The 25,791-nt window shown below is 38.9% G+C and overlaps 1 protein-coding gene across 3 annotated transcripts in view; it reads right to left on the bottom strand.

Annotated features, from left to right (window-relative positions):
* The window catches only part of IWS1 (interacts with SUPT6H, CTD assembly factor 1), a 29,966-nt gene extending 5,673 nt beyond the window's left edge, over window positions 1-24,293 (bottom strand). Inside the window, exons 1-14 of one of the 3 annotated variants that reach the window (XM_080920029.1) lie at window positions 24,046-24,293; window positions 21,786-21,901; window positions 13,683-14,586; window positions 10,716-10,908; window positions 10,127-10,184; window positions 9,615-9,712; window positions 8,166-8,316; window positions 7,538-7,620; window positions 6,249-6,378; window positions 5,332-5,449; window positions 4,491-4,602; window positions 3,835-3,891; window positions 1,830-1,941; window positions 1,356-1,515 (exon numbers count right to left, since the gene is read on the bottom strand). In XM_080920029.1, the coding sequence (XP_080776155.1) occupies window positions 1,387-1,515; window positions 1,830-1,941; window positions 3,835-3,891; window positions 4,491-4,602; window positions 5,332-5,449; window positions 6,249-6,378; window positions 7,538-7,620; window positions 8,166-8,316; window positions 9,615-9,712; window positions 10,127-10,184; window positions 10,716-10,908; window positions 13,683-14,586; window positions 21,786-21,901; window positions 24,046-24,079 (2,295 nt within the window). In that variant the 5' untranslated portion in view covers window positions 24,080-24,293 and the 3' untranslated portion in view covers window positions 1,356-1,386. The remainder of the gene's footprint in view (window positions 1-1,355; window positions 1,516-1,829; window positions 1,942-3,834; window positions 3,892-4,490; window positions 4,603-5,331; window positions 5,450-6,248; window positions 6,379-7,537; window positions 7,621-8,165; window positions 8,317-9,614; window positions 9,713-10,126; window positions 10,185-10,715; window positions 10,909-13,682; window positions 14,587-21,785; window positions 21,902-24,045) is intronic. The other 2 variants (XM_080920028.1, XM_080920030.1) reach the window with 2 other exon arrangements.
* Window positions 24,294-25,791: the final 1,498 nt, after the last annotated feature.

Raw genomic sequence — 25,791 nt, 5'->3', positions numbered from 1 at the left:
TGATCTCATTACAGATGGTTGTGAGCCACCATATGGTTGCTGGGAGTTGAACTCAGGACCTCTGAAAGAACAGTGCTCTTAACCACTGAGCCATCTCCCCAGCCCCAAAATAAAAAAGTTTTTTTAAAAAAAATCAGAAATAAACAAATAAGTATATATTTACATAAATCACAAAGACTATTACATATCCCTTAAAAATAAATCTCCCATGTAGATTAATGAGGATAAATAAACAAAAGGATATGCAAGTCTGAATGATAAAGATAATTTTGGAAGCCTAGATAAATATCAGTAAATTATGACTGAAAACACAGGAAGGGAGCTCTCCTTCACACTGGAGGAAAAGACCATACAGCACTCCTACTAACTCTGCCAAAAGGTTATGGGCTCATAACAGACGATACAAATATGGGCCCTAGAAACTTGGCCTGTGCTTCCAGAGCAGACTGGCCAGCAAACTTTTATTACATTTTTGTGGCTGTATTGTCACTTCTAACTTTCAAAAATAAAAGTATTAGGAAAGGAAATATAAATAAAGTGGCTAAAATGGGGGAGAATATAGTGAAAAAAGATGAGGTTACAAAAATAAGTATAAGAAGGAATAGCAAGAAGTGGCCATCGACTCAGATTAAAAAAGGAAGCTCGTGTAGAGGAAATAACATCTACATAAAGCCCATCTCCTTTATTTATTGTCAGTAGTTAAGAGCACATCATAGTAGGAACACACAGGAACTGAAGGAAGCTGAGGGAGAAGCACAAAAGGCAGCAAGATACTGTGCCCAGCAGTGAGGAGTTAAGTTCTTGATGAATGCTATCATGTCACTGACTAAAGGAAAAAAGTCACTTCTTGTGCACCAACAAAACACTAAGGCAGCTTGTACACCTGTAATGAAGACTATGATTCTGGGTCCAAATAAAAAGGCTTTTCAGCTGGGCAGTGGTGATAACATACCTTTAATCCCAGCACTCAGATGACAGAGGCAGATGGCTCTCAAGTTCGAGGCCTGCCTGGTCTACACAATGAGTTCCAGGACAGTCAGGCTACACAGAGACGAACCCCTTCTCCCCGGGTTTGGCTGTGCTCCTTTTATAAAAACTGGTAACAGTCAGGACAAACAAAATATTTATTGAGAAAGTAATGACCTATTAGTCTCTATTATTACCCACAAAGAAGGGGACCTCAGGATTCAGAGGCCTTAATGACTCAGGATGCTGGCCAGGATTATTTTTATCAGAAGCTGATGTCAGGCCAAGCTTTTTTTTTTTTTTTTTTTTTTTTGCCTAAGAAGCATATACTTGTTTCCACTCTGCTGCCAACTCAAGCTCATGCACAGCTCATGCTTCCTTGGGAATACCTCTTATATACACATTCTCGAAGGGCCAGGACTACAGGGGCATCCTGTTGCCTTCAATGCTGAACTTGACAGCACGATGCATTTTGCTGAGCCTCTTCTGTTCTGCAAACCGCCTCTTATGCTTTTCCAATCGACTTAGACCCCTTTTAAGAATACCAGGCTAGAAAGAGTGGTTTGATGGGAGAAAAAGATTACCAAGAAACAACATTTGTGTAGTATCTTCACTGATGACAGGGAAAGTGTCTATTGTGACAGTTTCACAACAGAAATGTTTAAGCAGATGGAGAGGAAAGAGGTGAGGATCTGAGAAAGCAGGTGAATTCTATTTCTCATGATTCTTTAAATGAATGAATGAAAACCTAAGAGATCCCAAAACAGATCTCTGTGAATCAAACCCTAACTTCTATAGACATTACTAAACACAAAGAAAGGGAAAACCACTGAAACCGTCATGCTCTTCCTCTGCTCACTCACCCTGGATGACTCCATTTCTACATTCCACTTGGGCCTGACAACATAGTCCTTGTTTGATGGCATTGGGACTCTTGCACGGGCACAAAAGCCAGGATCTCCAGGTCTAAGAGCCCTGAGGAAGGGAACAAAAACCACATATGCTTACTTAGTTGGCCACAGAAGAGGTCAAGTGAGACTTTACCCATTGACTCCTAGACCCACACTATTCAGCTACAATGTTTCATGTCTTATCCCACCTACCTACCCTCATTACACGGCTCCTCAATGGCAATTTCCTCTTTCATTTGAATGAATTCTGTTTCTCCTTGGCTTTATATGTTATCATGCTCTGTCCTTTCCAAGGATAGTCTCAAGAAAACGTTTTCTTAAATTTATGTCTGAGCGTTTGCCTTCATTTATGTTTATGTACCACAAGAAAAAGAAGTCCTATCCATTGGAGCTGGAGTTACAAACAATGTGAGCCACAATGTGAGTGTTGGGAACTGAATGTAGATCCTCTGAAATAATATCAAGTCCTCTTGAGTCATCTCTCCAGCTCCAAAGAACTCTGAATCCTAAGTTTCTAACCAAGTCTTAAAAGTCACCCGATGAGGAAAAAAAATTGGTTGTTAAAATGATCCCCTAAAGCTTCATGTATCCCCATAGTTTCCCAGAGTTCCATGAATGCCAAAAGTTCACAAGGTTTTTGCATATGCGACATACATTTTCATTTGTTTCTTCTTACAGAAAAGTTGTGAGGTCACTAGAAATCCCCTAGCAGCTATATGAAGTAACAGAGATGGATCCCAGTGTCTCTCAATACTGACTTTCCAAACTATAGCATATCACAGCCAGGACACTGACACAACCTCTTCATCTTCTAAGCCTTACTCAGTACAGGTTTTACTTGTGCTTATCTTTAGTTCTAGGTAACTTTGAAAATAACCATGATACACCAAGATCACAATTCTTAGTGAGCCAAGTCCCTCTGTCAGCGTCTGAGCATTAAGTCCTTTGGAACTCCCCCTAAAGGTGTGGTGAGAGTAGACATACATCTCCTGGGAGCAGGGAGCAAACATCTACTCTCATCTCCAGGCTCTGTTCCAGCATGCACAGACATATCTTCACTACTGGGTCCTCAGCTATACTCCTTTGTCAACTTGGTTAGTTTGTTTTTTATTCTAGACTCTAAACTGAACATTTACCCCAGCACTGGATTAACCATCAAGTCTACATGCTCAGCCTGACTAGACTCCATGGTGTTTCTAAGAGTGTCTTAGAAACTTACATGAAAGGGCTAAAAAAATAACTTACTAATTTCTTCAAATCAACTTACTCTTCCTAAGTTTTGGTAGATGGTTATATCACTGTCTATATTATGGTTTGAGTCAACTGAGTTAGCTTCAATTGTAAGCTAACTTCTCCCTAAATATGTCACCCACTCTAAGCAACTATCTCTACAATGTCTTCTCAGTCTTTGCTACCCTCATTTAATTAAAACAGTGCCTTCAGCCCACTGCTCTAGCCTGTACAAACGATGTCCTCAGAGCCAGAATTTTTAATCAAATATGACAGTTTCACATATAAACTAAAAACCTTCTGGTATAATCATAAAGAGAAGCAAAAATTCCATGTTTTGAACTTAGGCTCCTGCTGGTTCACACCTGCATCTCTAGGATCTCCCACTGCCACCGGTTCAGGACATCTGCCATTTTGAAACCAGGATTGCATATGAACCCACACATCTTGGTCTACATCCCTCCATGAAACTACTTGACACCATGGGAAAATTTTAAGGTTTTTTTGTATTCTTTAGGCTTTAGATTTAGAAGCATGCCAACACTTACTAATCAACAACAAAATACTTGTTAAATGAACTGTCCTCTTAATTCTTCAGAGTATACAATATACTGTTTTATAATTATTCAATAAACATTATATTGAAAAAAAATACCTTTTGTACTTATAATAAAGTAAAACACAGAATCTTTTCTATATGCTAAAAAAGATCAAGACAGACTCTTACTTTTCCTCTCCTGTTAGTACCTTCTCCAGGTCTCTTCGTGGTGTCTGACCACCAGTGCTGGAAAAAAAGTAAACTGTCAGATACCAGAAATCTCAAATTCTTACAACTAGGGAGAGCATGTCAAACTATTACATTTATATTATAACTACTGCCTTTATACTGAATCATAAAAGCATTTAAAGGTATGTGTGTGATGGTGTGTGTGTGGCAGTCAGAGGCTAAGTGGAGTTAAGTTTTCCTTCCACCTTTACTTGGGTTCTGGGGATCACTCAGGTTGCCAGACTTGCATTCCAAATGCCTTTACACTCTGAACCATCTTGTTGGCCTGAGAACTTGTCGTTGTTTTAAAGTACTGTTCACTTTAATAGTCATTTGTGCCGGCAGTTTCATTCTAGACAACCTACCCAAACTACACTTATAACTGATAACCCTGCCCTTCCAGGATGTATCCAGAACACTGATAAATTAAACCAATAACATTTTTTTTCCTCCTACAGTTTTGGAACTGGGGCTGAGAAACTGTTTCCTGCAAATGGCTAGGAAAATGTCTCTAGCACTCCAGCCCTGGGATAGCATATTGCATTCAGCTGCCCCAGAAAGGTCTTTTGTAAATGCCATTAAACTTGACTTGTGAACTCATACCTGTTCCCTCATACCTGCTCATTCTTCGTCGTTGTGGCATTTGTTCTAGATCTCTCTGCTCCCTTTCTTCTCTTGTCATTCCTTTATAGTTTGAGGTAAGACCAAATATAGGCCGAGACCACTCATCTGAAAAAAAGAAAAATAATAAGTATTTAGTTCACAAAATAGTATTTTTTCTCACAGGCTTTTTAAATAACTATATTCTAATACTGGGCAGTATTATAGACATTTATAGAATATTTTATTTTTAAATGCGGGACATGAGAAGAATGAAAAACTTAGTTCAAAATCAGTATGTATTTCAATTAGGATCTAGATGTTTGTCATAAACTAGGAAGCACATGAAAAGGTCTTGGAGACTGACAACAGCAACTGTGACTAACTTTATTGAACACAACTCGAGTAGTGCTCTCCACATATTCTCTCATTTAATCTTTATAATAGCCCAAAGAAAACAAAGAATTATTAAATATCTCTTTATTACAGAGGTAGCCATGAAGCCTGAAGCTTAGGTTACTAGCTGAGGATTTGCAGGAAGGTGGAGTCAATACTATAAACTAGGCATGGCTAACTCCAGGGCCTGCATTCTGCCCACTCTCCAGGTTCTTGGTCCACAGCTAGAAGACATGTTTTTAATTGTTGTAGTTAATACAGAAAAACACATTTAAAGTCTTACAAGCATTTTAAGCATAAGAGAAATAAAGTTAATACCTGTGCAAAGGTACTAAAATTCTTCTATTCCACTTTATTGAATCACTTCAATATTGGTAAAAATACAGTTTTTATATATGCACCTCTCTCTCTCTTTCTCTCTCTATATATACATTAAACAAATAAAAAGCAAAATTCACATACTGATTAATTTTCCTGCCATATCCTTGTTGGACCTTGATTCCTTAGGGTGTTTATACAGATACATCACTGCTCGGCCAATCCCACTATGCTTCAGGGTCTCTTGGCTCACACTAGGTAGCTGGGGAACAAAATTACATACATGCATATTTAATTCACGCATAAGCTAGGAGGTATGTTAATCTAGAGATCTTCAAACCCTCTTTCATTCATGTTAGAACTAACACAAAATTCTATTTTCAGGATCTACAAAGACATGGAACATCCTTTGTGCTGACATCCAAAGTTGAAATTTTAGTATTAATGAAGTAAAACCTAACAATGTGAAGAAATATAAACTAAACAATAAGAGGACAGCAGTTCAGTCACCTGCTAGCAGCATGCCTTTGGATAAATCATTTAACTTGTCTTAGTTTCCTCGTCTATAAAATGGAGGTAGTATGCCTAATTTTACAAGTTTTTTGCAAAAGACTAGTAAGCTAATACACAAAGCACCTAGCACAGTACTCTGCTCACAGAGGCTCCTTCCAAGTTTCTTCAGAAGTTAAGCAACTTGCCTAGGGTGCCCTAATCATATCAAAGGGAACCCAGCTAGAGATCCAACTGAAGTTTATCATCTCTAAATGTAATAACACACTTTCTACTTCAAGTGCCTCTCTACAATATGGTTACTACTGGACTGCTCTTCTAAGAAATCACTGGTTGCACTAAAAACTTTCCTTGAAAACTATTATTAATCAAGTTTTAAAAGGTTTTGGTTTTTTGAAAGCTCATTTTATTAGGTAGGGTCATTTTTCCCAAACCCCTTTTCTGGCATGCTGTAGCAGAACAAAATTTCTAAGTAAATGGTACAAAATACAAGTCTTGACTACAGAAAATACATTATATACTTAATAAATTGCAAATTATCTGTGGCAAACCTCTTGCAGAATCTTTAACAATTCCTCCCGAATCTTCAGTGCAGGCAAACTCCTATCTGGTAGAGGTGAGAGCCATTCTTTAATGGCAGACATCACACCACTGTCGATAAATGTTTCTTTAAGGTCCTGCCTACAACAGTAATGATAATAACAATGAACACAAGTAACCACGCCAAGTCTATTGCCCTGACTTTATTTACATAGTGACATCTCAAACTGTTTTAAAAGTTTATTTATACTTATTGTTTATTCAACCTCTATTCTAATTTCAAAATAGTTTCCAGAACTGTACAGACTAGACAAAGGGAATTTGCTAAGATATGCAAGTTTTGCAAAACAGATTAATACAATATTAATGATATAGACAGTAAAAAAAATGAAGCTCAATTATTACTAAAAGAGAAAAAGCATTTATTAGAATAGTTTCATAGTGAGGAAAATATCTCAACTGAACACCAAAAATTGTGGGATAAACTAGAAAATGTAACACATCTATGTGAAATCTGCCAAATAGCTTTGCCTGCTGCAGTGGAGAAAGCAGTTCCAGTGGGCTCACTGGTGTGCTATGGCATTTCTTCAACTAACTAAAATAGGTCATTGCTTTATTCAAAAAGAAAACAGTTCCTCATGACTATAGCAAACTAATGAAGAATTCCCCAGCATGGACTTAGGAAAAGCATTAAGGAAGAGCAAGACTGACGTACAAGATTAAATGAATCTGCATGGCAAAAGCTCTAAGATACATCTCCTAAGATTTGCTGTTTCCAACTACTATGGGAAAAAAATAGGTGAAAATTTACAAAGTCTCAATTGTCTATAAAGAATAAAGTCAGTAAATTTCCAGGTTTTAATATTACTAGTTTTCTGTTTGTTCTGTTTGCAAAATGCATTAAGGTTTAAAAAAAAAAAAAAAAACCTTTTGTGCCAGGCATGGTGGTACATGTCTTTTAATCCCAGCACTTGGTAGGCAGAGAAGCAGGCAGATCTCTGTGAGTTCAAGGCCAGCCTGGAAGTTTCAGGACAGCCAGAACTACACAGAGAAACCTTGTCTTCCAAAAAAACAAAAAAAAAACAAAACAAAAAAAAAACAAACAAAACAAAAAAAAAAAAACAAAAAAAAACAAAAAAAAACCCCCAAAAATGTATGAAGAACAGTAACTAAAGAAAATTTACTCATCCCTGGTTTTTATAGCCCAATAGAAGGACATAATTAATAGTTTCAAAACAGTGTATGGTTTGAATATTATTTTATTAAAAGAAAAATGTTTCCAAGAAAACAAAATACTTACTTTTTAAGGTGCATAACCACAGTAGGCAATAAGGTTAATTTTTTCAGAGCTGGCTTTTTTTGATTATTCAATTGCCTGTCTTCCTATTCAGAAAATAGACACCCCCCCACCAAGAAAAAAAGGTTTAAAATAAAGCAGCATTAACTCTTAATAGGCAATCATAACCACTACAATTATGAACCTTAAAACAGAAATTATGTTCTAAAGATCAAGAATAAGCTATACAAAGCCAAACTCCTTATCTGTTTAGTCAATCAAACCTACAAAGCAGTTACATGGCTTTTTAACCACAATGTCATTTGCAGTACTGACAGGTTTTCAGAGTTTATTCTAGTGACAAAATATAGCTGGGAAATTTTGGTTTCTCTTCAAGAATAATCTTTCTGTGAGAAAGGACAGTATTACCTATTACTAAAAATATTTATAATTTCTTCTTTTTAGTTAAGAGTCTTTAGTTAAGATTATTTATAGCATTAAAGATTAAGATTATTTAGCAAGCACATTCTTTATTACCGAAAGCAAGAAATCTTTTATGGTAGTCTAATATTAAACATTTACAGGAAAAGATGCCACAACATCAATTTGGTGGTGGTGGTGGTGGTGGGGTAACCTAGAAAAGAGATCTTACCTCAGCAGCTTCATTCATCTTGACAATCATGGCGCTTACAACATCATCTGCATCACTAATAAAAGTACCCCCATCTCGATTTCGTCTTCGTTTGCCACACATGCTTTTTTTTCGTTGTAACATCATCTCAAAATCTGACAGAAAGTCCATACTAGGCAGCAACACAAAATTAAGTTCTTTAATCACATACCTTCTTTAATCAAATTAAGAACACCAAATTGGCCAGGCAGTGGTAGCACATACTTTTAATCCCAGCGCTTTGGAGGCCGAGGTGGGTGGATCTCAAGGCCAGTCTGGTCTACAGATTGAATTCTAGGACAGTCAGGGCCACACAGAGAAACCCTGTCTCAAAAAACAAAAAGAAATCTAAATGGTCTAATCTTGAGTCAGAGAAGTACTACTGTTGTTTTGTTTTAAGAGAAAGTTTCTTTGTGTGGTTTTGGATGTCCTGGAGCTCAATACATAGACCAGGCTGGCCTCAAAGTCAGAGATGCACCTGCATCTTCCTTTCTAGTGTTGGGATTAAAAGCAAGACTCACTACCACCCAGCTACATATTCAAAGCTGACATATGCATAACTTCCGACCACAAAAGGAAGACTTTGTCAGTTCTTATTCTACCTACTATAAACATTAATCACAACCAGGCAGGCCTAAGTTTTTCATATGCCACACTCACACCTGTCATCTATTAGCTTGAGAACATCTCAAGTCTTGAGTCAAGAGTACAGTCAATTTAGATGTAATCCCTTTTTAGATAACAACTGACTAGGAAATGTTCTATTATTTGAATATTTCTGTCCTATGAACCATGACTAGAAAAAGCTTAAGTGCTGCTTTTTAGTGCTGAAGAGCACAGCTGAATGCACAGGGGTTATAGGCATACCCAGTGCCTGAGCTTTACACCATCCTCACCTACACCTCATCCTGCCACTAGTCATGCTAATGAATCCAAAACTCTGAAGGCAGCACCCAAATATTGCTGCTTAATTCTTGTACATCATTAAAGAGAAACTCCATTTGCCAAAGCATAATCTTTACATCTGTGGACAGTGTTCAGTTTATGATCCCATCCCGCCTTGTGGCAGCATCTACTTGTGGACACAGTTCAAAACTATCTTAGCAAAAGTAAGCAAAATATAATTAAGAAACATTTTAGTGTTAGCGTTAGATTCATTTCCCCTGCCACCCAAAATGAGCTCCCCCCCATTGTTTTTCCATATTAGGTTATTTTTCAGTAGAGCTTATCCTGTAAAAAAATAAATTAGGAGTGTCTGTAATGGTATAAATTTAAGACAGCAGAGCACAGAGCAAATAAGAGCAAACGATTCACTAATACTATACAGAGGATGTGAAGGGGAAAGAAAAAGAAACATACTCCTCCAAATCTGGAAACCCAGATAAGAATAGTCTCTACCTTCACTTTTCTCATAACAACAAAAGCACTTACTGCTTTCCTCTCTTTATGTTATCATCAGAATCAGAATCTTCTGCTTCTTTTAGCTGTGTTTCGTTTTTCTCTTCCTCCAAATCTTCTTGGTTAAAACCCTAAAGGCACAGTGAGTTAGTCTATCATAACCAAGTTATAGATTTCCTTTTACAAGCAACTCCCAATTTCCCATGTTAAATGATATATTCACAAAAGACGAAAAAATACTGAATAGGTATCAAAGAGGATGTAACAAAAGCTCCCTCCTTACCCCTAATCTGGGGAAATTTTTTTTTCCAGGAAAGTCCACACCTGTATGAGCACTTTCCTGCTATACTGTCTCCTTTTATTATATATAGGCCAGCATACTATTCATAGCAGGTAGGGATACTGTCCTGCACTTTCCAAACTCTACACCCTAAAATAGTTGTATTCTTTGTAAGGCTTTGTACTATTTCACTGTAAACATTACTGAACTGCCGCAAAGAAACAACAATGCACACTTAGAACAAACAGTCCCATCTTATACTTACTGTAAATTCCTCTTCCTCTTCATCACCAGATTCTCCAAATATATCTGCAATAAGATTTCTAGAAAAGCAAATACAAGAAGATTCATCTTCTTTCTTACATTTGCATAGGTATCATTTTTACAAACAAGGTATAGTTTATTGACAATAAATGTGCAGACCAAGGGCATCTCATTCAATGGGCTGCACCAAACATACTCATATAACCAGTGCTCTACTCGAGAAGCCTATTCCCACAGAAGTTTCCTCACAGCTTCTGCTCACTCGGGCAGTGCTGAACCCACAGGTGAAGGTATTTTGTTTTTGTTTCAAATACTGACTGAGTCAATCCCAGCCCTTGACAGCCCTTTTAAACTGGCCTTCTACAACCAAAACCTAGAGGTAATATGATTACTGACCCCAGCACCATGTGTTTCACCAGTTCTTAAACTTCAAGGGAGCCATAACTCCTTGCATCTACTTCAGTCAACGTAATTTTAAGACCCACTTAGGCTGTAGTTTGTGTAGTAGTAAATACTTCAGCTCAAGTCTTAAATGGCCAAAGCCATTTTACTACTGAAGATCCCTTGAAAACCCCCATGCTCTCACTTACTCTTCTTCATTGCCTGATTCACTATCACTCCCAAACAGATCCTTCTCTTCATTCTTCTTTACAGAAGACTCTTCTTTCCCGACTTCTTCTTCACTCTCAGATGCTGCGGTCTTCTCCCTCTTGCCTGACTTGTCTGATACAACATCACTATCAGAGTCATCAGCATCAGAGACAACTCGACTCTTCTTTGCTGCTGTCGGAACATATAGTAATTTGTGGCCAGTTAGAGGCCCCTGATACACAAAAATGGAAAACCAAAGACAACTCTGGTACACATCAGGTACCTGAACAAACCTCAGAACACACATAAAAAAATCCAACTGACCACCTCTGATTCACAGAACTAGCAATCTCCAATTCTGAAAAACTATTCCCATAGCTCAACTTTTTTCTTTTTTATAATTTTCCCCCTATACACTTAAGCACTTTTTTTGTTTTTTAACTGTACTTAAACTGTTTTTTTGATAGAGGGTTTCTCTGTATAAAGGCCTTGGCTATCTTGGAACTTGCTTTGTATTTCACGCTGGCTTTGAACTCACAGAGATCTGCCTGCCTCTGCCTTCTGAGTGCTGGAATTAAAGGCATGCACTACCACTGCCCAATTCTGGATTGAACTTTTAATTTCAGTTATTCTCCTTTATATAATCACCTAATATGTATTTTATTACCATCCTTGAATAATATCTTTCTTTTCCTTAGTTTTATATTTTTCTGTTTGGCCCCTATGTCTCTGTCTTCCCTGCTCCATTAGTATAGCTTTACCTTATTGTCTTTTTAAAAAACTAATTTTTACATTTAACTATTTTTTTAACTTTTTTACTACCTAAGTGATTGTTTTCCTTTTAAATTTTTCTCATAATTTCCTGTTCTTGTCTTCCCCTCTAAAACATCATCAACTTTAATCTCTTATGCCTTGTTTCTCTTTTCTTGCTCTTCCCCTGCCTCCCTTTCCTTCTCTGATTATTTCTACCCCAGCCCTGGGTAATTTCTAACCTCACAGCACACTCTACAGTAGTCCTGCCATTTCCAGTCCTCTTCGTACTGGTGCCTATTAGGTGCAATGGCTAGTTTTAAGCCTTTTTCTAGATCTTGTGTGATGCTGCTGCTCCTACAGCAGTTTGTCTCCTCACTTACTGCATGGATTGAGCCTTTAAGAGTAGACTGCTCAGGAAAACAACTCCCATCCCCAGATTAAGAAAAGATATCTAAACCAAGAGGTATATAAATCACCATACAGAAATACAGAAATGTAAACAGGCAAAGCCACATGACCCCCTCAACAATCGAAATCAAAGGTACTGAAGCAGCTAAAATATAAGACAAAAGTTTCAAAACTTTCCTGGTAAAATAAACAATGACCTGAAAGGCTACAAAGCAGATGAATTTAATCCATACCCCAGAGAGCTGGTGAGCAATAAACAGGGGAAAGGCTACAAAACAGATGAGAATCCTGAATGGAAAAGTCAGCAACACAAAAGAAAAGAAACCAGCAAGAAAACTGAGATTTTTTAGGTGAAGGACATGGGAGAGGAACTGAAATATGACCTAAAGTGTACTGTTGTCTAATGTTAAGAACTATTGTTATAAAAGAATGTAATTTTTCTAAAAAGAACAAGTTGCATAATACGGTATTAAGTAAGACGTATTACCTGTGTCTGAGGCAGTAAAGACTAACACTCTGTAAAGCTATGGTCTCTAAATAGAGCCCTCTAAGCCTTCTTGTATGTGGATCCTCAACAACATTTTAACATTTAACAAAGAGAAGGACTTCTGAAGCTAAGTTTCTGAGTGAAATTCAAATTAGCAGTTGCAGAGAATCCCAGACTACTATAGATATAGACAGGAGTTTTCATGGGATCATATTGGCTTTTCTAGGAAAGAAAAATGAAGTCTTTTATACTGGCAATTAAACCATCATTTCAAGCACACAGAAGTTAATACAGTGAAGTTAGAATAACTCAAAGGAAATTTAGCCAATGATAGCCAAGGAAAATGAGCATTTTCGTTATATTTAAGGATATTGGGCTGAAAAAATGGCTCAGTGGTTAATAGCACTAAGTGATCTTCCAGGGGTCCTGAGTTCAATTCCCAGCAACCACATGGTGGCTCAGAACCATCTGTAACCGGGTCCCATGGACTCTTCTGGTGTGTGTCTGAAGACAGTTGCAGTATACTCATATAAATAAAAATAAATCTTAAAAAAAAAAGAAAAAGATTATCATGCTAGGTGTTGGGATTTAACTCAGTGGTTCAGCACCTGTCTACTACCAAGCACAAGGCCCTTGTTTGAATTTTAGCTTCAGGAAAAAAAAAATTAAAAATAAGGCAATTAGAATATCATGTTTGAAAACAATATAGATCTAACATTAACCGTAGAGATTTAAAGTGAGTAAAAGGGCCGAGAATAAGTGACTACTGAGTGCTCAATCATAAATGGGACATCTCTATCACTCCCTCTAAGTCTCAGAAAATACATGAAAGAACAGGGAGAGCCTAAGAGTCAGAGGAAGTGAGAAGGTGGGAAGGACTGGAAACTTCCAATCATGGCATGGCTGTTGCACCCTTGTCACAACAGCTATGAATACGTGCCTGAGACTGGGACCATCAATATATGGCTCCATCCTCCCTGACGATTTATACTCAGTGAATTGTTGGTAGGGAAAGGAAAATTTTTTCTTTAGTAGTAGAGCCACTGGAAAGGTACATGACTTCCATAAGGTAAACCTAGTAAAATTCATCTGGTTACAAAACAAAAAGTATCCATAAAAAAAGAGAAAGTATAAAAGGACCAGTGGGAGCTGGACAAGATGGGATAATAAGTATGATTAAAACATATACTTATGAAGAAAAGACCATGAAGAAATTAACATTACAATTAATATATGCTAATAAAACATACCAGAGGAGGACCCAATATTTTAGTTATAGAGACAATGAGGAAAATGACATTCCAATAGGATTCCTTACATGCTTTGTCTTCATCCTCACTATCAGAAAGCACAGCAGCCTTCCGCTTTGCTACTTTCTCCTCATCTCCCTCCTTTTCTTCGTCATCATCACTGACAATTTTTTGCCTTTTGGGTCCTTCCTCCTCGCTGTCAGAGCTGTGGAGTCCTTTTCTGTCTGTATGACCATCTGACTCATTCTGAACTTCAGAATCTTCTCTCTTATTCTCCGAATCACTATCATCCGATTCTGGCTTTTCTTTGTGTCTGGAGGCATCCTCAGCTTCAGAATCACTAGCAGGTCCTTTCTGAGGGTCCTCACTTTCCGAGTCGCTGACTCGGGGTTTGGGGAGCTCCTCGCTTTCCGAGTCACTAGCCTGGGGTCTTGGGGGATCCTCACTTTCCGAGTCACTGACTCGGGGTTTGGGGAGCTCCTCACTTTCCGAGTCACTGGCCTGGGGCCTTGGAGGGTCCTCACTTTCTGAGTCACTGATCCGAGGTTTGGGGAGCTCCTCACTTTCTGAATCACTTATCCGAGGTTTGGGAGGCTCCTCATTTTCTGAGTCGCTAGCCTGAGGCCTTGGGGGATCTTCGCTGTCAGACTCGCTGACCTGAGGCTGCAGAGTGTCCTCGGTTTCAGAGTCACTGGCTGCATGCTTTCTAACCTCTTCCTTTTCAGAGTCACTGGCATGCCCATTAAGAAGCTCTTCATTTTCAGAGTCGCTCCCATGTTGGTTGACAGCTTCATTTTCAGAATCACTGGCAGGAGACTCTGCATGTTCCTCGGATTCAGAGTCACTGTCCTTTGGCCTGTGAAGCTCCTCACTTTCAGAGTCACTGGCATTAACATTGGAGGGCTCATCATTCTCAGAGTCTGTTCCATTATGTATCTTGGTCAAGCCGTCTTCTCTATCACTGGTTTCATTCTGAAAAAGATAGAAAAATTAGCAATGTCAAAAAAGGTAGTGGAACTTTAAAATTTTTTTCAGCAATTTCTTTAAATGTAGGAATTTGTGGATACCAGAAAAAGACTTTTTATCCTATACCTATACAGACACATTACTTTAAGTTAAGGCCAGTTTGTGAAATAAACTGTCATAGTTTGGCCCCCAAAGAGAAGTATAATCAACTCTGTATAGAATACTCCCAAATGTAGGGTGTCTCAGTTTTGTAAAACGGAGCCTTAATTCCTCACAAAGACATCACTACAGCCAGTTCAAAAGTGGGATCTTTATAGGACTCAAGAAGAAATCAAGAAAACTAGCATAAAACTTGGATAAAGATAGTTTGGATTTGCCCTTAGAGCACAGCATCTCAAAGAACTGACAATTGCTACATATATTCACCAAAATATAACAAATTTAGGAAACTTTGTAAAATTGCAAGCTTTTTAAAATTCCCAGAGGCATTTTTTCTTGAGCTCTCAGTAAGCACTCAACTTGATTCCTTGTCACTGAGGGAGCAGGCATTTAGTAAGTGTACATGGAGACTGTGGGAAGAACACACAATCTTATGAGCACTGAGGTTTCACCTTAGCACATTTCTTATTTTCCAAGAGTGTAGGTAAAAGTCATCTAAAAAGGCAGGCATTTTAAACTCTGCACAGGTACATACATATTTGGTAAATGAATAATAAAGGGTTATGGGATGATACAAAATTAAATAAAATTAAATAAACATTTATTTAATAAATACTATACTCAAAATTGTGGATGTTTCCTAGGTTCTGGCTTTAAGGAAGTATTTGTCTAAAGAGAAGTCAGGAAAACACAAGAGAATACATAATAATTTGATCCATCACCAAGAAGAATATTTAAAAATGAATGAGTGTGTATACACACACACACATATATATACACATATATTTTGTGGGGGGGGGGGGGGAAGGGGTAATCCAGACACAATTTCTCGTGTAGTTCTAGCTATCCTGGAACTCACTCTGTAGACCAGGCTGGCCTTGAACAGAGAGATCTGCCTGCCTGTCTCTTGAGTGGTAGGGTCAAAAGTGTGCACTACACGAATACCTGGCTCCTATCATTTTTACTTCTTAGACTTTTCCTTCTTCTTTTTATAACCTGGTAACTGAACTCAGGACCTCACACATGCTAGATAAGTTCTACCACTCAGCCCTACCCCAGCACCAGCCCCGTTTTGGGAGGCGTTTCAGTATGTAACCCAGGCTGTTCTGGAACTCGTTCTGTAGACCAGGCTGGCCTCCATCTCAGAGATCCTCCTGCCTCTGTCTCTCAAGTGCCTGAATTAAAGGCACACACCACCACCACTTGTCCTATCATTTTTAAAATGAGCTTTATAAATATCCAGACACCGATCCATTATATGGCATGAAGGGAAGAAACAGAGCAATCACTTCAGTCTAGAAAGAGCTAGTTCTTCTGAGCATGTAGGCACACATCTTTAATCTCAGACCCTGGGAAACAGAACAGATCTCTAGGAGCACAAGGCTAGCTTGGTCTAAATAGTGGAGTCCCAGGTCAACCAGAGCTACACAGTGAGACCCTGTCCCAACACAAACAAAAGCAAAAAGAAAAAAGGAGGAAGAACTAGTCAAGAGACTCAAGCAGGAAGCAAAGACATAGAATTTGAGGAGACTATATTAGAAGTAGAAACTAAAGCTGGAGAGATGGCTCAGTGATTAAGAGCACTGACTGCTTTTCCAGAGGTCCTCAGTTCAATTCCCAGCAATCACATGGTTGCTCACAACTATCTGTAGTGGGATCTGATGCCCTCTTCTGGTGTGTCTGAAGACAGCAACAGTGTACCCACATACATGAAATGAATAAATAAATCTTTTTAAAAAAAGAGAAAGAAAACAAAAAGAGAAAAGAAAGAAAACAAAAGCAGTCCTGATGACTAGAAAACTGATTTTATACAAACCTGCAGGTTCTATGAAAAGGACAACTCCATCTGCCTCCCCTAATTCACACTTCCATCCTGGCACAGACTTGATGTCACGGCTACCTCATGCCCTTCACACATGCTGTGCTCTTTATTTTTTAATCACCTTCTCCTATTCATAAAACTCAGCAGCCATAAAGCTTAGCAAAACTACTCCTCACATGAAGCCTTTCTTTCCCATCTTCCACTCTAGAAAGAATAGATTCTGTGCAATGTGATGTGAAAGTTAAGAACAGAGACTTGAGTCACACAGTATAGCCAGAGGTCAAAACCACAGCCCCGCCACTTTATCCTGTGACCTAGGGAAATTTGTTTAATGTCTCAAAGCCTCTTTCTCCACTGTGTAATAGTCAGAGATAGTAATTATACTTTTTCCCCCTTTCTTCCTTCTGTCTGCCCATCCGTCCATTCATTTGTATTTCCAGACAGGGTTTCTCTGTGTAGCACTGGCTGTCCTGGAACTCACAGCAGCCTGCCTGCTTCTGCCTCCTAAGTGTTAGGACTAAAGCCTGGCTAGTAATTATACTTTAAAGAGCTGCTTTAAATATTAAATGCATGAAAAGCTGCTAATAACAAAACATTACTAGTTATAATTAATCATAAAATCTTTCAAGACACAGCACAAACATATCTTATGACAGCTAGTCATTCCTCTTTCATATCTCTACAGCACCTTCTATTTCTACATCGCCCAAAATGACTACCGCCTCCATCATACATTGACCTTAAGATCAGAGACCACTTTTTCCAATTAAAATATATTCGTATTTACTTTATATAAATGATTGTTTTGCCTGCAGAGAAAATTTTATGTATGTGTGTATGTAAGTACACTGCATGTGTGCCTGGTGCCTGTAGAGCCAAAAAAGAAGGCATCAGATTCTCTGGACCTGAGTTACAGGTGGTTGTGAGCCACCATGTGAATCCTAGGAATTGAACCTGTGTCCTCTCGAAGAGCAACAAGTGCGCTAAATCATTGAGCCATCTCTCTAGCCACTTATTTTTTACATCATGAAACAGTACTTGTAGAAAATTTCACACAAAGGAAGTCAGAAAGATGACTGGCTAGCAGCAATTATTGTTCTTCCAGAGGACTTGCATTCAGTTCCCAATAACCACAAGGTGGCTCATAACTAACTCCAATTTGAGGATATCTGATGCTCTCTTCTGGTCTCACAGAAGCTCAACACAGCCTGATCATAGAGCCAAGTTCCAGGCTAGCCATATTTTAAGACTCTGAACTTTTTTTCTGTACAATAGTAACTCTGGTCTCCATTCTGTGCAAGGTTTGCTCTTACTAGGATGTCAGAAATATACTAAGACTGGACCTACAAGAGGCAAGAGCTGCCAAACACCAGTAACTCATGGTCCTCCTTCATGCTCCAGAATGGGCCAGGGGAGGTTCAATGACCTGAACCTTCAGCAAGGAATCTCCAGATACCTCTCAACCAGGCAAAAACTAAATCTTAGGATGGGGATGGAAACAGGCTATCTTCACAGAAACCTGTGGCCACTCCATTGTGTGGTCAGACCAATCTGGTCACCCTAAGTAGACTGACTGGTTGATTCCTGCTGCTACTAATATGCACTCCTCAGCTCTCAAACTCAAAAGGAAAGTTTTTGGGTCTAACATTGAACAGGGAGAGGCACATGAACATTAATAACACTAAACACTTTATTTTCTCGCAAATGTCTGTAGAAACCATCTTTAATATGGAAAGGTTCTAGCAGCCAGAAAAAATAAAAATAAAGTCAAACAAAGACTTCTAGAAAGTACCAAACTTTGTTGACCTCCTCTCTAGTAAAAGCAGTAGAAAGTCAAATTTAAAGCCCCTGGAAAAGGTCTCCAGGGAAAAGAAAATAGAAAAAATTCTAAATTCAGCAAGAGGCAGTGTCTGTAATATCTATAATATCTGAACCAAGATTACTTTCCTTCCAATCTCACAGCTTAGGATTCTAAGGTAGATCATACTCTAGACCATCCAATCATAAACCCAGGCCCTACTACCCCTATCCCCCTGAGACAGCTTTTTTTTGGAGGAAGCAAGAAATCCTGCCTTAACATGACGAGTGTGCAGGCTAAATCCTGGGTGAATGCATTCCAGATGAGGGCATCCCATCTTCTGTGCCATCCTTAACCAAAGGTTTTACCTTGGACCCTGTCACTCTTCCCCCAGCTTGTTAAGACTATGGTAATGAAGTGCTACCTCATTCCTACTCTGGCTGAGAGCTCAGCTTCTGGAGCATTGGGGAAAAAAGGCTTAAGCTAAATCATTCTTCATCACTCCCCCAAAGAAATGGACTTCATATATAACCAGATTTAAGGAAATTGGCAGAAAGCACTTGGGAAGAGATTCTAGACACAGGCTACACTATAGGCAAGTTAGTTTGCTAGACATCACCAGGGACTAAGACAACTAAGAAGAGATGCTAGACTTTACTTAAGGACCCAAGTTTGGTTCCCAGCATATACACAGTAGTTCAGAACAGCTTTTAACTCTAGTTCCAAGAGATCTGATGCATTTTTCTAGCTCTGCAGATACCAGGGATAAACCTGGTGCCCAGGTACACATACAGGCACATACAGGCAAAACACACAACACACATAAATAATGAACCCAGAGGACCTGGGTTCAATTCCCAGGACCCACAGACCACATATGGTGGGTCATGTGTCTACAACTCCATTCTCAGGACATCTGACATCCTCTTCTGGCCTTTGCAGGTACCAAGCACACACTCAGTACAGACATACATGCAGGCACATCACTCAAAACACACACACACACACACACACACACACACAAGATAAAAAAACTTTACACTATTAATAATTGTTTTAACATTTTACTTTTAGGGAATAGAGATGGTTTAGAGGCTAAGATCATAAGCTGTTCTTCCAAGAGAACTAGGTTCAACTCCTAACACCCACTTGACACTCAGAATTGTCTGCAACTCCAGTTCTAGGGGACTTGATAATCCATTCTGGCCTCTGAAGGTACCAGGCATGCACATGGTGGACGGACATTCATGGAGGCAATACATTCATATAAAATAATATAAAAAATGTTACTTTTATTATTTTTATTTGTGTCTGTGTGTGTGCCTGTATAGGTCAGAAGGAGTGCTAAATTGCTTAAAACTAGAGGTACTCCTGATGAATACTGTATACTAAATGTGGATCCTTTGGAAAAACAGTAGGTACTTTTAACCACTGAGTCATCTTCTCAGTCCCCACCTGTCATTAAGAATAGAATTTAACTTTTTTAAGAGCCTCTAACACTGAGTGACATCAAAACACCTAAACAACAAGCCATTCTAGACTGGCAATTTGCTGACCTCCCATGCCCCTTATAGATTACAATCCCCACACTTGCTCCTAGGTGTCCCTTGAGGACTTCAAACACACTACCACTTGAGGTCACTGGCAATGTTCTTCCTCTACAGACACATGCCTAAATGGCTATTTGGTATCCTTTCTCAACCATTCCCTTTAAAAGTCCCCTTTGTAATAAAGCCTACACTGACCTTACTCAACATGGAACACTAGCTTCCATCTTTGTACCCTACATTTCTCAATTTTCTGTTCTTTCTATTTGTTACTTTCTAATAGACTACTCAATTTAAAATATATATCATATATAATACACATTTATATATGATATATTTTAAACATTAAATATGTATTATACATATTATATAACATAAATATAAATATTTATAGTATAACATATAGTAGTATAAAATAATGTAAATGTTATTGTATTAAATATAATATATATTTAAAATTATATATAGTATGCCTTTCTCGTTCTACTGGAAAATAAGCCCAACAAGTCACAATATGTCCAAAGCACCTTTAAACACAGCATGACACACAGCAAGTGATCAGTAAATAAGTTCAATGTATACAGGAATGATGTGAATATATAGACTAAAAAAATAACATGACTGTAATAACAGAGTCAGTATAATTTTTTTTAAGATTTATTTATTTATTTTGTATATGAATGCTGCTCTATCTGCATGCCAGAAGAGGGTATCAGATTCCATTGTAAATGGCTGTGAGCCACCATGTGCTTGCTGGGAATTGAACTTAGTATCTCTGGAAGAGCAGCAAATGCTCTTGACCATTGAGCCATCTCTATGGTTCAGCATAATTTTCTAAGATATATCTACTACTTAAAATTGGACAATCTTCTATGCTTATGTAATAAAAATGTCAGTCATAAAATACTTAGAAAAATCCATTCACCTTTATCATTCCCATTTGTTTCAGGTTATTATCTATCAAAGACGTATGCTAACTTACTAGGAAATTACAGTTTTATGTTATTAATACTGAAAGGTTATGTGACTATGAAGGCATATTAACTAGCTTAAAAATATTTAGGACAAATGTTAAATGTTAGACTATATACACATTTTACCATTTGGTTATTACACTAAAACAGCTTTTAAAGCTACATTTGCCACAAGTATGATTATACATGCCTATAATCCCAGCTACATAGGAGTCGGCTAAAGCAGAAGAATGAAAAGTTCAAGATTAGCTTCAGTTATATAAAGAGTTCAAGGCTCTAGCCTGGGCAATTTGGCAAAACTCTGCCTTAATGATAAAATTAAGACTGGTAAGATGGCTCTATTGGTAAAAGTATTTGCCACTAAAGCAATCACCTGAATTTGATCCTCAAAAGCCATTTGGTGGAAGGAGAGAACTAATTTCTGCAAGGTGTCCTTTGACCTCCACACTATGGTATGCTCAGCCCTAACCTTCCAATAAATATAATAAAAATAAAAAGTAGCTCAGTAGTAGAGTGTTTGATTCCCTAGCAGATACAAAGCCCTGGGTTTAATCCCAAGTGACACAGTAACAAACCACAACAAACACAGCAAAGCAGTAAGTACATCCTAGACCTTGCTACATCAAACCAGTGTAATTCCTGAAACAAACCTTACTAATGCTATCTCCCTGACTATTTCAAGTGGTATTTCTAATATTATTTAGGGATGGTGAAGCCTGCTAATACACTGAGTAAACAGGAAAAGCTGAAACTGCCTAGTATTTGAAACTTAACCCAAGAGAGCTTTTTTTCTCTGTTATCATCAGTTGCCCAGACTATCCCTACTCATTTTTTTTAAATCTTCTAATTTTTACCCGTTCAGGGTATTGGAAGTGTACGGAAAAGCTTCCCCGAAGACACTGTACCTCTGAATGGCGATCTACACTTCCAGTGTCGGACCCGGAGTGCTGCTCGTTTACATCATCCTCACCATCTGACCCTGAATCCCGCTCGTCCTGTACTGGGGTTGCGCCACCATCATCTGCTTAAAACAAAACAAAACCCCACTTAGGTATAAGGTGGATGACATCTGTAATAATGCTTATGATTACAGTTAAAATGAACATCTACAGCTAAGCTGGGCAAAGGTTCTGGACGATACTTGAATAAATACTAACAACTGCTACCACGTGATGTGGCACACACAACAGTGAGAACATTTCACAAAGGTGAAGCCCAGAGCAAACACTGAATGCCATGTTAGAAATCATCTAAATAGCAGTTCCTATTGCTTTACTGTCTATCTTTTTAAGGCACTTACCACCTTCTAATGCACTATGTGACAAGTTGCTCTGTTTTCTCTGGAGTTTTCTGATTCATAACTGAATCTTTGGAGCCCAAAATATTGTCGTTACATGGTATATAGGAAGTGCTTTTCAGTCCAGTAATAGTGAAAATTCATTGAAGTATATAAACTATAATTTGATAGAATAAATAGTGCTGTCATCTAACCTTAGCCAATACCTTAAAAATAAAACTATCCTCAGGAGGTACTGGGAAGCATAAGACTTGATTAGCAGTTTATGAAACAAATAAGTAAACAAAGGTTAAATAAAAGAGTCAAGTACGCGAAAGTCAAAAAAAGTAGTATAAAAATAGAATTACTTTCATACTGATGAGATATTCAATTCACCTTAAGAATAAAGTTTATACCTTTATTAAAGGTATGATGGTGCATATCTTTAATCCCAGCACTAAGGAAGAGGAGGCAGGAGGATCTTTGTGAGTTCGAGGCCAGCCTGGTCTACAGAATGAGTTCCATGATAGCCAGGGCTGTTACACAGAGAAAAGCTGTCTCAAAATCTAAACAAAGTAAAGTTTATAGAATAACAATAAGAAAAAAAGAGTTTCAGAGAGTCTTAACAATTGTGTTCAAATGGTTAAATGACTGGAGAAACCAGGGCAGATAAGGCATTACTATTCTGGAGTGATGGGAAAACACCAAATGGCAAAAAAAAAAAAAAAAAAAAAAAAAAAAAAAAAACCCCAAAAAAAACAAAAACCAAAAAGAAAATATAACTAGAGAGCCTAAGTTTAAAACACAGATGTAAAAATATTAAAATCAGAAAAGCAACTAAACATGTACCTTTAATCCTAGCATTGGGGAGGTAGCGGCAGTGTGATCTCTGTGGATTCCAGGTCAGCCTGATCTACAAAGTAAGTCTGAGGCCAGCCTGGTCTACAAAGTAAGTCTGAGACCAGACAGGGCTACAAAGTAGACTCTCAAAAAAACCAAACCAAAAACAACCCAAACAATTAAAAGAAGGGTGTGTGTGTGTGTGTGTGTGTGTGTGTGTGTATGTTATGGAACTATCTTTTTGCTACCTCAATTTTTTTTCCTTGTAACATAGCTTACCCATCATTCACACTAATTATTTTTTTAACTTAATTTTAAAATGCCAATGAACTGGAAAAAAAATTTGGTATTCAGGCAAAACAGTAGTTGAGGTTCAGGATAATGAGGTTCAGAGTCGGTTATCAACACTGCTGTCAAAGTCAAAACAGAAAAACAGCTTAATGCTAAACTATCCAGTACAGTACTTTTGATACATAAAGTCCAAAAGAAATCGGTGTACAGCTGTTTTTACCCAGCAGGCCCCTGCCTTGTTCATCTCTTCATCTAGCGCGTCTAGCATAGTGGAGCCGATATAGTGTAGAAGGCACGAAAGTCACTCCAAGTATCAGGGACTCATTCCTTGCTTTTAAAATCCGTGTGTAAATTTAAAAGACCCCGCCCTTTCTTCCCAGGAAACCAGGATTACAGGAGATTAAATACCCCTAACTAGTAAAGAGGAGTCTAAAGACGATTGCTGTCCCCCATGGAACTAGAAAAACTCAACTCCTGACAATCCCCTTTAAGCGTGTAGGTAGAAGAGACAACTTGAGCAAAAAAAAAAAAAAAAAAAAAAAAAAAAAAAAAAAAATCCGTCTGGAACCGGAAGAGGTTCCCTCGCCCAGGCGCCAGTCCCGCCCCTCCGCGCCGGTACACCTGAGGCAGGAGGGGACTTTCCAACAGGGCACGGATAGTGGCAGCGGGCTTTCGTGTGCCGGGCCCTGACTGAGATCTCCTCGCCTTGCGGAAGCGCGAGGCCGAGCCGCAGCGCCGTCCTCCCCGTCCCGACCCACCTGACTGGTCACCGCTGTAGTACTCCGAGTCCATGGCAGGCGGGCTCTCGGCGGGGAGTGTCCGCGCCACGCGCCGCCCCCGTCACGTCCTTCCTGGCGGAGTGACTTCTCTCCACAGCGGCGCGCTTCTGCCTCGCCGGAGAGTCAGAGACGTCGGCAGCGGCGGGCGCCGACGCTTCGACCAGGAAACCCCAGCTACTAAACAGGGCCGTACCTCGGCGACCGGCAAAGTGAAGAACCGCGCTCAACTTCCCAGAAGCACCTCTGGGGCCAAAATGGCGTCTGCCCACCGCCCTCAGAGAAATGCAGTGCGCAGGCGCCGTCACCCTTCCATCGGCCAATCAGAATATGCTATGGTAATAGGACGCCCTGGCACGGTGAGGAAAGAGACTGCCGGGAGAATTGACTAGACGCGGGAAGTTGGGCTTTAGTTAAATACCGGCTTCGGCTCGATTTGGTCTGTCTCCAGTAGGAGTAATGTTACTCGCTTGTCTCTGAGTTCAGGCTTGCGTTGAGAAACATTTTGGTTCCCGGGAAAAGGGAAAACCCGCTAAAATTACATTTTAACATTTGGCCAAATAACTGTAGTTCTAATTCCCGCCCATCGTTTAGAAAGAAAGTATCGTGTTGTTCTCTGGGACTTGTAGTTCAGAGGTTGGATTCCCTTCTCTGAGAAAGTTAAAAATAAGATGACTGGTCCTTATAAAACATTTCATGATCTATCTTTCTTTCTTTACAAAATAACTAAATTGTAACAAATACAGATCTTTGTTTTAAGAGCCCCTGATGGCCAGGAGGTGGTGGATCAGGCCTTTTAATCCCAGTACTCAGGAAACAGGTAAGGGGATCTCTGATCTCTGAGGCCAGCCTGGTCTACAGAGTAAGTTCCATGACAGCCAGGGCTATACAGAGAAACTTGGTTTGGCAAAAACTACTTTTTAAAAAAATGCTACTTATAAAGTTGAAAGCTTAGTTCCCATTCAAAAAGGCTGGCATTGGTGGTACATCAGAGACAGGTGGATTACCATGAGGTGATTTCAGCTTGGTCTACAGAGAGAGTTTCAGGACATTCAGAGCTACACAGAGAAACCCTGTCTTAAAACAGTCCTTGATAAAACCTTGATAAAGGAGTAAGTAACTACATACTCTGAGTAACTGGTTTCTAGTCCTCAGGAAGAGCAGAATGATAGTTTGAGGCAGTAATGGCTTGTACTCTTTGTTGCAACAGATTAGCGGGGAATTTCAAAATACAAGGCTTGAAGATTAGAACGATCACAATAGGGGCTTAATCAAAAGGGTTATTCATGATCCCCAAGTGGAGTATCTGACTTGTGACTTTTTTTCCTAAGCTGTCTGCTGTTCTTAGTTAGACACCTGATAAATTCATGCAGAAACAACATTCCTTCCCCCAACATGGCACAGGTTCCTCCCTTCTCTGCCACAATGAGATCTAGTCCCCATCTATTTTGTAATAATACCATGGCTGCCAGGGAGTTCACCTGAGTCTGGAGTTTTCCAATACTGTCCTGTACCAGTATCAGATCAACCTTGATTTGTTTGCTGTGTTGTATTTGATGGAGACCAATGCCCTTTCCAATGGCCCCACTATTCCCAACAGGGTTGAAATTAAGATATCATCCCTTTTGGTTCAGACAGGGGTAGACTGGTGATTTGGCCCTAGGGATGACTATAAGACCTGAAACTAAATATCCAACTTGGTACATGAAATAACTGATAGGCTACCAA

This window comes from Micromys minutus (genome assembly GCF_963924665.1).
Source record: "Micromys minutus genome assembly, chromosome: 8".
NCBI lineage: Eukaryota > Metazoa > Chordata > Mammalia > Rodentia > Muridae > Micromys > Micromys minutus.
Note: the sequence above shows the minus strand (reverse complement) of the source record. Positions and strands in the feature narration are given on the sequence as shown.